The sequence below is a fragment of the Camelina sativa genome, chromosome 10 (genome assembly GCF_000633955.1).
Source record: "Camelina sativa cultivar DH55 chromosome 10, Cs, whole genome shotgun sequence".
Classification (NCBI taxonomy): domain Eukaryota; kingdom Viridiplantae; phylum Streptophyta; class Magnoliopsida; order Brassicales; family Brassicaceae; genus Camelina; species Camelina sativa.
The window spans coordinates 8,713,419-8,726,168 of record NC_025694.1 but is presented as its reverse complement, the minus strand read 5'-3'; the positions used below and the strand labels follow the sequence as shown (position 1 = coordinate 8,726,168).

At 37.5% G+C, this 12,750-nt stretch overlaps 2 protein-coding genes across 3 annotated transcripts in view; one reads left to right on the top strand and one right to left on the bottom strand.

Moving 5' to 3' along the window:
• LOC104718009 (ubiquitin carboxyl-terminal hydrolase MINDY-1-like) overlaps positions 1-3,439 on the top strand; it is a 4,818-nt gene extending 1,379 nt beyond the window's left edge. The window contains exons 4-14 of one of the 2 annotated variants that reach the window (XR_002033718.1): positions 4-91; positions 187-346; positions 1,102-1,263; positions 1,365-1,419; positions 1,512-1,593; positions 1,758-1,838; positions 1,939-2,043; positions 2,127-2,170; positions 2,302-2,365; positions 2,635-2,746; positions 3,103-3,171. Coding sequence is in view for 1 of the 2 variants with exons in the window: in XM_010435660.2 (XP_010433962.1) it covers positions 4-91; positions 187-346; positions 1,102-1,263; positions 1,365-1,419; positions 1,512-1,593; positions 1,758-1,838; positions 1,939-2,043; positions 2,127-2,170; positions 2,302-2,365; positions 3,103-3,192 (931 nt within the window). In the remaining variant the exon portion in view is untranslated. Of the gene's footprint in view, positions 1-3; positions 92-186; positions 347-1,101; positions 1,264-1,364; positions 1,420-1,511; positions 1,594-1,757; positions 1,839-1,938; positions 2,044-2,126; positions 2,171-2,301; positions 2,366-2,634; positions 2,747-3,102 lie in introns of both variants that reach the window. The other variant, XM_010435660.2, reaches the window with a different exon arrangement.
• On the bottom strand, positions 3,564-10,277 carry LOC104718008 (separase-like). The gene is made up of 18 exons (XM_010435659.2): positions 10,254-10,277; positions 10,060-10,170; positions 9,807-9,941; positions 9,332-9,700; positions 9,154-9,243; positions 8,777-9,040; positions 8,574-8,697; positions 7,714-8,463; positions 7,070-7,301; positions 6,838-6,940; positions 6,537-6,734; positions 6,337-6,392; positions 6,022-6,251; positions 5,710-5,950; positions 5,151-5,562; positions 4,672-4,911; positions 4,504-4,591; positions 3,564-4,399 (listed from the first exon to the last, which is right to left on the bottom strand). Exons 2-18 carry the CDS (start codon positions 10,120-10,122, stop codon positions 3,831-3,833), a joined length of 4,164 nt encoding a protein of 1,387 aa, XP_010433961.1. The 5' UTR covers positions 10,123-10,170; positions 10,254-10,277; the 3' UTR covers positions 3,564-3,830.

The window sequence follows — 12,750 nt, the reverse complement described above, 5'->3', positions numbered from 1 at the left end:
CAGCATTAAGGGTTTTGTGGTTACACCTGAGCTTGCTTTATTTGCAACACTTGGTATTCCTTTGTATCATGGATGGATAGTTGATCCTCAGGTGCATCATATTGATTGTTTTTATTATCTTTCAATATTTGTAGTTTTGGAATAGTTTTCAATATATGATTGCTTTTCCTCTGCTTATACCTCCAGGATTCGGAAATCGCTACTGCAATTGGAGGCAGAACTTATGATGCTTTGATGACTGAGCTTACTGCCTTGGATACACAAACTGTTAAGGCTCCAAGCTGTAAAAGTAGTGAGGAATGCTCTGTTGATTTTCCTGTGTCGGTTACTGCGTCTGCAGAGCATGGTAGATTGGGAAAGGGAGATATTGAAGAAGAAGAAGCCTTGTTAAGAGCCTTGACATTATCTGAAAAGGAAGCGCTTGGTGTTGATACTAACAGAGACGCAAATGAAGCAGAGGAGGCTGTGTCTGAATCCTCAGATGTAAATGAGGGTAAGCTCATCACACACATGCATTTTCATATCTATTGTGGATAAAGATAACTCCATACATTTCCTAAGTTGATCAAGAAAACTTCACCATGGTTGAATTTTCAGGTGAAGTGATCAAAAAATTCTTGGAAGATAATGCCAGTCAGTTAACTTGGGATGGGTGCGTGATTGTGTTGTTTGCTTACCAAGATTTTCTATCATTGGGTAAGACTGGTTATATCTTAATAATTATTGATCTTCCATTTCCTTTAGGCTCTTTAACTTGGAAGATGAGCTTAACGAAGATGAACTTTGTGTCTTGTACCGCAACGATCACTTCTCTACCATGATAAAGGTTATTTACTTATATGTTAAGATTTAGTGTTTTTTTTTTGTTACCGGTCTTTTGAATCGATAATCAGGAAGTGATTTCCCAAAGTGATTTCAACAGTTCATACATAATATCTTAGAAGGTTAATTCTAATTTCGATATTTTCTTTTGCTCTCTCATTTTGCAGCATGATGAAAAACTCTTTACTTTGGTTTCTGATCAAGGCTATCTGATGGAGCAAGACTTGGTTTGGGAGAGATTAAGTCAGGTATTTNCGGGTACTGCGTCTGCAGAGCATGGTAGATTGGGAAAGGGAGATATTGAAGAAGAAGAAGCCTTGTTAAGAGCCTTGACATTATCTGAAAAGGAAGCGCCTGGTTTTGATACTCACAGAGACTCAAATGAAGCAGAGGAGGCTGTGTCTAAATCCTCAGATGTAAATGGGCTCACGCAAAAAGAGGGTAAGCTCATACACATGCATTTTTATATCTATTGTGGATAAAGATAACTCCATACATTTCCTAAGTTGATCAAGAAAACTTCACCATGGTTGAATTTTCAGGTGAAGTGATCAAAACATTCTTGAAAGATAATGCCAGTCAGTTAACATGGGATGGGTGCGTGATTGTGTTGTTTGCTTACGAAGATTTTCTATCATTGTCTAAGACTGGTTATATCTTAATAATTATTGATATTTCATTTCCTCCAGGCTCTTTAACTTGGAAGATGAGCTTAACGAAGATGAACTTTGTGTCTTGTACCGCAACGATCACTTCTCTACCATGATAAAGGTTACTTACTTAGATGTAAAGCTGTAGTGTTTTTTATTTGTTCCCAGTCTTTTGAATCGATAATCAGGAAGTGTTTTCCCAAAAGTGATTTCAACAGTTTATACATAATATCTTAGAAGGTTAATTCTAATTTCGATATTTTCTTTTGCTCTCTCATTTTGCAGCATGGTGAAAAACTCTTTACTTTGGTTTCTGATCAAGGCTATCTGATGGAGCAAGACTTGGTTTGGGAGAGATTAAGTCAGGTATTTGAGAATTATGTATTAAGCTGTCCTTGTAAATAGAAGATGAATTTTTGCTATTTTCAAAGTCTCCTGATTGCAAATGGTTTGGTTTGGTTTTCAGATCAATGGCGACTCTGTCTTCATGACTGGTAACTTCTATGTCTTCAACCGTGACAGTTGCACAAGCCGAAAATGGGATCAACATCACGCAATTACTAAAACTGAGGTATGAACTCCTCCTGCTTCTGTTTTTTGCTATAATAGAACATGGCTTTTACTAATTTAGATCTTTTTTTTTGTCTTTCTCAGAATGTTATCCCCGGAATCAACAGTGAAGACAGTGATGATGATGAGTAAATATCTCTTACTTTATACTTTCTGATCTCTGAGGACTTAAAAGCCAATCTGTTTAGACTATTTCACCCTTTAATTCTACATCATAATCTTTTTAAGATTCTTAGTCTTTTTTCGTTTTTAATGGCAGTCTGGATCTTCAAGTGGCGAAGGAGTTGCAACGTCAAATTTGGGCTGGAGAGACTGGATCAGAGGTATAGGTGACTTTAATACTTGCAAGTCCTGATATATCATCTCAGAATATAAAACTTTCGTATAAAAGTGTAGAGAAAAATATAGAAACAGAACTCATTATCATATATACTCTGTTAGTTCTATAATAGCACATGTACATTCTGATGGCTTTCCCCAACATATAAAAAGAGAGAAACCTTTATGCCATTTTATCTTTCTTTTGTTTCCCCACTTCTATTTGTCCTTTGTTATGTTTGTCCATGAACATGACCGAGGACCTCTTCTGCAGTATGCTCTTGTGTACCAAACAGCTATACCCTTTCAAAACCTTTAAGAAGAATTACCTCAAAAGTAAGATGCCAAAAAAAGTAAAATGTAACAAGACCTAACAAAAGGAAAAGGTAAAAGCATATTGTTTATATGCGTTTTTACTGAATACAATATCGATGATGAAAACATTTAACCAAATTCACACCACATTATGTATAGCATGGTGACAGAAATATAGCTTAAAAAGAGTGAAAGCAGTAACCATGCACCCAATACGATTTACTCTTGGGTAAATATATGGGACGACTGCAATACCAATCAAGAAAAAATCATAATACTGTAATCGCAAAAACACTCAAAATTTATTTGAAACCACCAGATGTTAGTGTAAATGGTACATCTTTTACAATTGAAACTGTGTCAAATTAAGTGAAACAGTTTAAAGGATGGATAGGATGTGTAATAATTGTGTGATATATCTCTTCAGGTACCAGTAACAACCCTCAAGCACATATCTTCTTCATTACAAAGATTGAAAGAATTCCTAATATGGCAAATGGAGAATCCTGTAATATAACTCATGAAGCATTGTCCCCTTACCACTTCTGCGTATGTCTTTCTTTATCTTACTACAGCTTTTTTTTATTTTATTGGCTTTACATAAATGTTTTAAGAGTAACCAGCAATCAGAGCTTTTTGAATTTGATGGTTTGTTTCTCTTTTGTAATTTATTTTGGTCATATGTTAGTATGTTAGTCTTACAGATGTAAATTATTCAATTAAAATAGAATCGGTTTATATATGTTTGAGAATACTTTTTTACAGTGGAATCAGTTCTGTTAACAGTTTGGAATGCCCTCTTTCCTTTATGCAAAGATAGAAAACAAAAATTATATTCATGTCAAAATGATGATATAACATGAACAAGTAATGTCTGAAATACGCAGATATTGATCGTAAATTACTAACACTTTTATAACATAAAATTCGAAGGATGTGCACCATGTGATTTCTTTTTACAATTTGTTATATAAAAGAAGGGATGAATACATATATCTCTAGAGTCTCTTTTCTTCTCTTCTCTTGTGTTGTCATATGATCCTATGATTTAAAAGTCCTAACTCCTAAATATATATCCCTCAAAATCGTTATATGACCAGACAATGAGGATTCCAAGTTAAGAATGGACTTATTAGGAAATGCTCTCTAACCAAACTAACACGATGAAGAAGGAAGAAGAGAATCGATTCCTTTTTTCCTTGTGATACCTGTTGGTACACCATAACAGACCGGTGCAGCCCCAATCAAGTGTTGCAAGGTGCACGCATCTCGAGCTGCGGCTATAAATGAACCGATTTTACGTCTCTGCTTGTGGTTGCACTCAATCTTCTTCCCTGACCCATCATCAACATTTGATGGAGCTGGCTTGTTCCGCGAAGAAGGTTTCCTTGACTTCTTGGTGGTGTTGTTTCCTTTTAGATTCATGGCTGCGAGTTCATTAGCTAATGACTCACACTGGCTACACCCACCCTCTGATGAGGAATCTGACCTCTCTTGCAACCATGCTTCCAACAACGCTTTCCCAAACCGATCAATGTCTCGGTCTGTTACGTCCCATAAAGTCGCCACAATGGCTGGAGATCCACCTAGGAGATATGAGAGTGGTATGCCTTCTGGAATGTAACTGCCTTTTAGCCATAGTGAACCACTACTGCATCCCATTAAGAAAGTTGCAGAACAGTTATCTAGCTTCTCTATTTCACGCTTCGGTATATACTGTGCTCCTGCCGTATCATGAAAGGTAGAGGATCTTTTAGAAATCAATCTCAAGTAAACGAAGATTGCACCAAAAACGGTTAATAAATCCAAAGTGCTAGAAGAATCATACCACTTCCATGACCAAAGTAAAGAAAGAGATCATGATTTTCTAATGCTTCTGTCAACTCTGTAGCACTTGGTTCTGATCCAGCTTTCCCCTGAAAGTATACACAATCATGGAAGTTTGAAAACAAAGCATCACAATAAGGTTTGGTATAAGTATGCTTTTGTATGTTACCTCAAAGTTTTGATCTCTGAACCAACTCTCAAACATGTCTTGTGTTTCGGGGAGATCACCACCAGGATTCAACAAGTAAAATGAATCTAGCGGATCTATAAGGGGGAAGGAATCAAGATGAGGTCTTGCTGGCTCTCCTTGGAGACTGCGCTTCTTTAGCACAGCAGATATGCAACCTACAGAAGGCATGCGGTACACCTCTTGTTTCCTTAGTATTGGAATATTCTCCCAAGGAAGCATCTAAGCAAAATCAGAAGGTTAGTTAAATTTGCATTAACAGCTTAAACATCAGATCAACCTGAAAACCAATAGCTTAAAATTTCATATTCATCGAATCCAATATTTTATATCATGCAAGAATTAGCAGCAGTCTTCACGAAAAGGATCTATGTTTTTCATCAAGAATCGCGATGGATAAACCAACTAGTCAAACTTTCTAATTCATGTGCAGGAAAATGATAAGGATATAATTGACGAACCTGAACCTCGGGATCTAACACAAGAATGATAGGTTCTCTGTTTTCATGTTCGTCTTGTTGCCCTAGTTTGGCTGCTGCGTCATGGATCAGTTTTAAGGCCAATTCATGTCTACTTTCAGATATATTAGATGCAGCAGTAGGAGTTTTACAGCTATCTTCTTCGTAAAGATATCCCCCTCTACCCACATAGCAACCATTTCTTAAAGAAAGCTGAGCAACACATGCTTCTCCTTTTAAGTTTTCCGTACCACCACCAAGAATAACTTTCAAAAGCATCTCATTTACTTCCATTTTGCACTTGGACTTGAGATTATTTACCAGCTTTTTCTGCACTGAGTCAGGCAATTTGTAGTTCGACCATTCTCCAAGAAGCAGACACCTCCAGGGACCCAGCCAGGAAGCTTCTAGATTCCTAGAACAAAAAAATGGTTATCTGATGTTGTTTACACACATGCAGACCCTTACCCAGTTTTCGATTCAGAAGATGGATCAAAACAAAGTCCTTTAATTGTAAAATAGACAGATATGTGCACGTGTTATAAAAAGAGAGCCATCATACCTTAGAAATATTCCCAGGCGATGATCAAGTTTCTTTCTCTTTTTCCACCACAGACATCTACTCTCTGTTGTGTCTTCTCTAGGAGTAGAAGATGATGCGTAGCTTTCCTCCAATATTGATTTAAATGCTGGAGCTACCTCATCAACCACGGTGGCACCCCATGGACAAAGCCAGGGCCCTTTTAAACTCTCGACTTGAGTCGCTTTCGTAGAGCTAAGATTTGCACTGTCATCTGACATGTCTAGTGAATCAATGAGATCGTGAGTACAAAATATAAACACCATTGATCAACAAATATGGAGTTCATATTACCTTCTAAAATCGAATCTACAGGTAGAAGTGTGGCAACCGGTTGGCTTTCTGGGTTTAGGCGTGATATGAGCACCCAGGCACAAACAGGTGAACGAATGTGCATTAGCTCCTGTAACAGTTGGTTTAAAGCACCTCCAAGCAAACTAATGCAGATGATTGTAGAGCTTGGAAGATTGATGAAAAATTCTCTAGCAAATTGTACAAGATCTTCAGTACGCTCAGGAGCAAGCCTACAATGGCGAGTAAGCAGATACAGAGTCAGCCAACAGAAAAGTATAAAGCATGTCTGGTTGCTTAAGTTAAATTATCTTATACCTGGGTAAGTCCAAATCCTCAGGAACCATGCAGCTCGAGCAAGTAGCCTCTGTGCACTGAAAATAAAAGCTGTCAGATAGAAGATGAAACACCTACTTTGAAAAAAGCAATCAATAACTACGTCAAAATATCATCAATAACACCGAGGTCAATCCACAAATTGAGAAGCTGAAAAAACTTATCCGACCTACTTCAGTTACCTCTTTATTTGAGAGGCACCGTGATTTGTGTTTTCCGCTCAGACTTGAAATGAAATGGTAACTGATATGGGTACCAAGCGAGGCTTGATGGAAAAATGAGACCCAATGACTTGCTGATAGCTCATTTCCATCATATTCGAATGAGAATTCAGCACTCGATGAAGAAAGCAGATATAAAGAGGCAAGCAATCTTGAAACCTATGAGGGACAAAAAAAACAGTTTTATACCAAACAACAATGATTTTAAGATTGAAGCAAAATAGGCAAGGACAGGTTACTGTTGAACAACCCAAGCTTTTACCTTTTGAAATAATATTGGAACCTCTCTGCTGAGTACAAATGCTAACATTAACCATGACACCAGTTTTGTGAAAGGAATATGAGACAGATCACAGCAAATAGACCTATTAAAGGTAAAAATTAAGAGGTTAGAAGGATGATAAGTACACAGTTCTAAAGAGCATACTTAATCAATTTAGCATATGATGTTTTACATGGCCAAGTGGTATACAACCGATATATGTCTCACATACCTACTCTCCCTGCAGTGGTAATTCCGCAAATTCAACCAGCACAAGTTGTATAGTATTACTGCACGATCAACAGCGAATACATCTCTTGCAACTTCTTTCCTAATAAACTCCAGCAGCTGACTGACAGAAGGCTGGTTGTGGCTGGACCAGTTGCTTTTAAATAAAACAGAGATACTATGCAGTAAAGCCTCATGAGCTAGATGAACTCTACCAGAGTCTGCCAAACATTTTCCTGAATTGGAAAACTAAAACTGTAAGCAGAGATACTCATCTTCTAGCAAAGATTCATATGTGAGACGTGTATATACCATGTGTGTGTGTTTTAAGAGAATAAACAAATGAATAGCCAACACAATTTTCATGAACTACATGAGAATGGTCAGAACATAAAACAAAAGCATGGAAAGGGAGAATATGATCAAACTCATTTGGCCTCGAAACTCACTCAAGGGTTTTCATACCCATTACTTTTTTTATCGACAATGGATGAATCAAAAGGTTACTGGATCTCAGTTGTCATCTAAACTATTAACTATTAAGCTATTAGGTTGTTTCAACAGGAAAATGTCAAAAGGCTAACTTCATATGCATGCATGCACATTTGACTATTTGAGTGAGCAGATGCATAAGGAATTAGAGCATACCAAGGCTAACAAGTATTGAGGACGCAAGCTTCCTATGGCAGAGTTCCCATTTCAAACTAACTAAATTGTTGAGAGACCCAGATCCTGTTGCCTCTTCGGAGAGGCACTGCTGACATTTTTCTTTGTAGCAAATGCAAAAGCCAAGGACTGCATTTTTTGTGTCCAAGAACACCCTTTCACCCCTAGTACCATCAGATCTATCACAGAAATTAGAGTTATTTGACATAACTTCAGGCACATTGGAAAGGTTTTGGCATTGCTCTTTAAGTGACTGACGCATAGATCGAGTCAACCTTGACGTTGGCTCAGATATCAAATCCTTGTCCTTTGACAAACAAGTTGGGATAGCTCTTCGACCCCTTCTGGAGGCTCTGTTTCCTGTTGGCTCCTTTATATTGAGTTTTGTTTTACTTAATTTATGTCCTAAAACTTCCCCTCCATTTCTATCAATCACTATTTCCTCAGCAATTTCTTCCCCATGTGATCTGATGCAGCTTTTCCATGCTGAGCAACAGACTTTTCCCAGGGCAGTACTAAACAAGCTTTCAGCATGCAAGAAGCCATCTGTCTGGGAAGCTCTATCAATTTTTTTCCGAGATATGTCTCCAAGTTGTTTATCCAATGTAACTTCCAACTTCAGTTTGCACTTGACGCACGAAAAATCTCGCTGATTAGCAATTAATATCTCCTTTGCATTTTGGAGTTCCTTTTCTGCCAGACCCAGACACTGCTTTTTGTGGTAAAGATTTCCTTGAGAAATTAAAGAAGAAAGAAAACAAATCAAGCAGCTTATTAACAAAATGATTAAGGAAACCTAAAAGAAAAGACTATACCCATTGAATAAAGGAGTAGTTTCATACCTAAGGCAGAAGAAAATGCAACTGAAAAAGGGAATAGACTTTGCGAGCATGAAATGGCTTTTCCCCATGATAGACTGGTTTCTGCCTCCAGTCCATTCCCTATTAGATCATTAAGAATTCCAACCTGCACATTTGACACCAAATTGAGAAACAGAGAACTGATGGGACCCAGCTAGACTAGAAAGTTTGAACAGAAACAGAACCTGAAGGGTGCTTTCCAAATAACATTGGAGTACACTCCAAGGACTTAGGTAGCAGCAATTGACGTCCCAGAGAAAATTTCCACATGGCCAAAACTCAGTTGCTACCCATCCGTAGACTTGGAAGTTTTTTATGCCAAAAGTCCGTATCTTTGATATTTTTCCAGCGTCGTTGTGTTTTTCGAACTGCTTCTCAGCTGAATACTTAAATTTCTGGTGAAATATAAGAGTCCGTATCCTATATGCTTCTTTTGCATATGAAAGAGCCTGTAAGAGAAAATGGTTGACCATCAACTCAAGAGATTATAACAATGAAACTGGCAGTTATTCACAATCAAACTTTTGAGGCAATAGATGTAATATATGTATAACTACGTTACCTCAGAAAGTTTTCCAAATGATATGAGCCTTTCACAGAGATCATAATAGAGATATGCAGCTACAAAAGATGAAGTACCAGAGAGTGAAGCCTGCAATGACATTCATTAGCAAAATTTGGATGATCCCCATAGATATTGTTTTGAGAGGACAAAACTCCACATGAGTTAACTTTCTTACACTTGAAATGAGTTCTGAAGCTGCATCTTTAATATCATCAGTTGTGATGTCTGATTGAAAGGGGCCTTCATCTTTATTGGAGGCACGCAAGTAATTATTATGTAAATCATGGAAGTTCTGCTGGAACCCAATTAACTTTGCTTTTGAATCTTTCAAGCAATCTATCCAGAAATTAATGCATGTAGATTTGTCACCACAATTCTCTGATAAGGTACGGATAAAGGTATCACTTATGGGGGAAAGGCATAAGGCATGACTAAGCCTTCTACATTCCCACAGCATTGCAAGGCAGACCTCCAATTTGACATTCTTCCACTTAAACAATCTGAAAATCAGCTGGTATATATGATGATGGAGCTCTGTACATCCCTGGAGATGGAAAAAAAGTATCAATGGCCAGATAGATATGAAGAACGCACTATAAAGTATGCCACTCAAAAAACATAGTGCAGCTAGATAATAGGAAAAATGTTACCTTCACTGACATCAAATCAATCATATTATACAGTAACGGAATTATGTTCTCTGTTGGTAGACTGTCCCCACTATCATCTAGGCTAAGAATCCTCAGCCAGAGATTTAGTGAAGTTCTAATATCTTGAAAAACTTTCTGCGCAAAAGGGACGAGGCAAAATGTTTCAAGAAAGATAAAGTAAACAGTGAAACACAATTCACCAACTGAAAGATAAACTGTCAATGATTAGAAGCTATGCAATACGCATTTGCACCTTCGAGTTTGGCTCAGCTTCCTGGGTACAGAAAGCCCTCAAGCAATACGCAATAGGTAACATGTGAGAAGATGGAGTACCCTCTTTGTTTGGCCCATGATGTACCTCATCCTGCTTTCAGACAATACGAAATTTGTTCACTAAATATACAAGCCATTATGAGCTATTAATTGTGAAGGTACTAAGACATATACCAATATAGAGATTGCTTCTGACAGTAAACCNTAGATCATTAAGAATTCCAACCTGCACATTTGACACCAAATTGAGAAACAGAGAACTGATGGGACCCAGCTAGACTAGAAAGTTTGAACAGAAACAGAACCTGAAGGGTGCTTTCCAAATAACATTGGAGTACACTCCAAGGACTTAGGTAGCAGCAATTGACGTCCCAGAGAAAACTTCCACATGGCCAAAAANGAAGATAAAAATAAAAACAAATCAGGATTACCAATTTTATAGGTAAAGTACATTCACCAATCAAGTATCCAACGGACTTTCTAGTAGCATTCCCCGTCAAGTTAGAAANTCTGGTGAAATATAAGAGTCCGTATCCTATAGGCTTCTTTTGCATATGAAAGAGCCTGTAAGAGAAAATGGTTGACCATCAACTCAAGAGATTATAACAATGAAACTGGCAGTAATTCACAATCAAACTTTTGAGGCAATAGATGTAATATATGTATANTCCGCTCAGACTTGAAATGAAATGGTAACTGATATGGGTACCAAGCGAGGCTTGATGGAAAAATGAGACCCAATGACTTGCTGATAGCTCATTTCCATCATATTCGAATGAGAATTCAGCACTCGATGAAGAAAGCAGATATAAAGAGGCAAGCAATCTTGAAACCTATGAGGGACAAAAAAAACAGTTTTATACCAAACAACAATGATTTTAAGATTGAAGCAAAATAGGCAAGGACAGGTTACTGTTGAACAACCCAAGCTTTTACCTTTTGAAATAATATTGGAACCTCTCTGCTGAGTACAAATGCTAACATTAACCATGACACCAGTTTTGTGAAAGGAATATGAGACAGATCACAGCAAACAGACCTATTAAAGGTAAAAAGGTTAAGAAGGATGATAAGTACACAGTTCTAAAGAGTATACCNCATGGACTGGCAATTACAACTTCAACTACATGGGCACTGATCTGAAAAGAAAGATGTTCGATTACTAAGTTAGATTTATGATTGATCGCATGTTCAGGAAATTGAACAAAAAAAAAAATCCATTGATTCGTATGCACTGCACATTAATACCAAACCTCCACTTTAAGCTGGGTTCTCAATGAGACAATGAAAGCACCCATAGCCACGTTTAACAAAACTTTGTTATTGTCAGTTTCTCTATCTCCCTTGTCAGACGTGCATCTAAGAAGTGGGCACAAGAGATGTGAGAGATGCATTCAACCCACAAAAGATGATTTCACAAAAGAATTGATATAGTTTCCACTTTCTATGTGCACTGAAAATTTAGACATCATCTCACCTGCCAATGCTTTGCATATAACCATGATAACAATATATTGAAAAAACTGGTGACAAAAAGATGCTTTTACAGTTGCATAAAACCTACAATTTAAAAGAACTATCTTCTGAAATCCACCCAAATATATTCACTATGTGATAAGCAAAAACTATCTTCTGATGATCAGCACGACTCTGACTAAAAGCTACAGAATATAGCATAAGGGACAGATAATGATCACCTTACCTTTGAAGGAAGAGACAGCCATCACAAAATTGGAGAAAGGCATCGTGAATAGTAGTTAGATGAGCAGAAGCGCAGGGCATTTCTCTCTTCAACACAATTTTTCTTTTCACTGAATATATCAAGTCTGCAAGCGGTTGGCACAAGAATTTCAAGGCATCTAAGTATTCTGGCCGACAAGTCTTCTCGTTCCTGTCTATACAGCTATCATGTCTTTTATTGTTGTAGTTCTTATTTCCACCAATCAATGATGAACCAGTCCGATTACCCACTTTACCTGAGTAACTATCAACCATGCCGAGTAAAGAAGCTAAGCTTTGCCATCTGGCATCATCATCAAACAAAGCTTGAATCTTCCAATCATTTGTTGCATCTTTATCCTTACTTTCTCCGAGCTTGGAATCGCAAACCGTGATGGACAACCCAGTCGAATACAGTCTAAGAACCAGATTAAGTTGGGGTATTGCCTGCCAAGCAGTCAATTTGTAAATTTAACTCATACACCAGGATAAATCATGAATAAGTTAAGGGAAGTTTACATGCCTAGGAGAGTAAAACTACCTCTACGAAAATAGCTGCCATCTCATTTAATTTATTTGAAACTTTTGCACAGTACATGTCTCCTGCTGCTCGAAACTTGTGAGCGCAATAAGCGACTAGGTCATAAAATTCCATTAAATTCTCATTACTTTCATCCTGAAAAAGAAGCAGTGTTATAAGGCATTGCAAGTTTACGGTAGAACATCAACTGAGAAGCTAGCAGAAACCTAAAGTCATCCAATCTAGCAACAGATAAAGGAGCAGGACACACCAGAATGTATGGAAAAAAATTCGTGGAAATAGTTACTCGATGTACACAAGACGGTAGATAATTAAGATGCAAGGAAATCGTGCAAACCTCAAATTGACAAGTTAAGCTGCGCAACAAAGCCATTGAAATGTCAATGGTCACTGACATTTTTCTATACTTCA

Coding starts and splice junctions, on each gene's coding strand:
- LOC104718008 (XM_010435659.2), bottom strand. CDS start 10,122: ATGTTACCTATTGCGTATTGCTTGAGGGCTTTCTGTACCCAGGAAGCT. Junction 8,698..8,776: donor ATTTGGAAAGCACCCTTCAG/GTTCTGTTTCTG, acceptor TCAAATGTGCAG/GTTGGAATTCTTAATGATCT. Junction 4,400..4,503: donor TTACTTTGGTCATGGAAGTG/GTATGATTCTTC, acceptor ATGATACGGCAG/GAGCACAGTATATACCGAAG.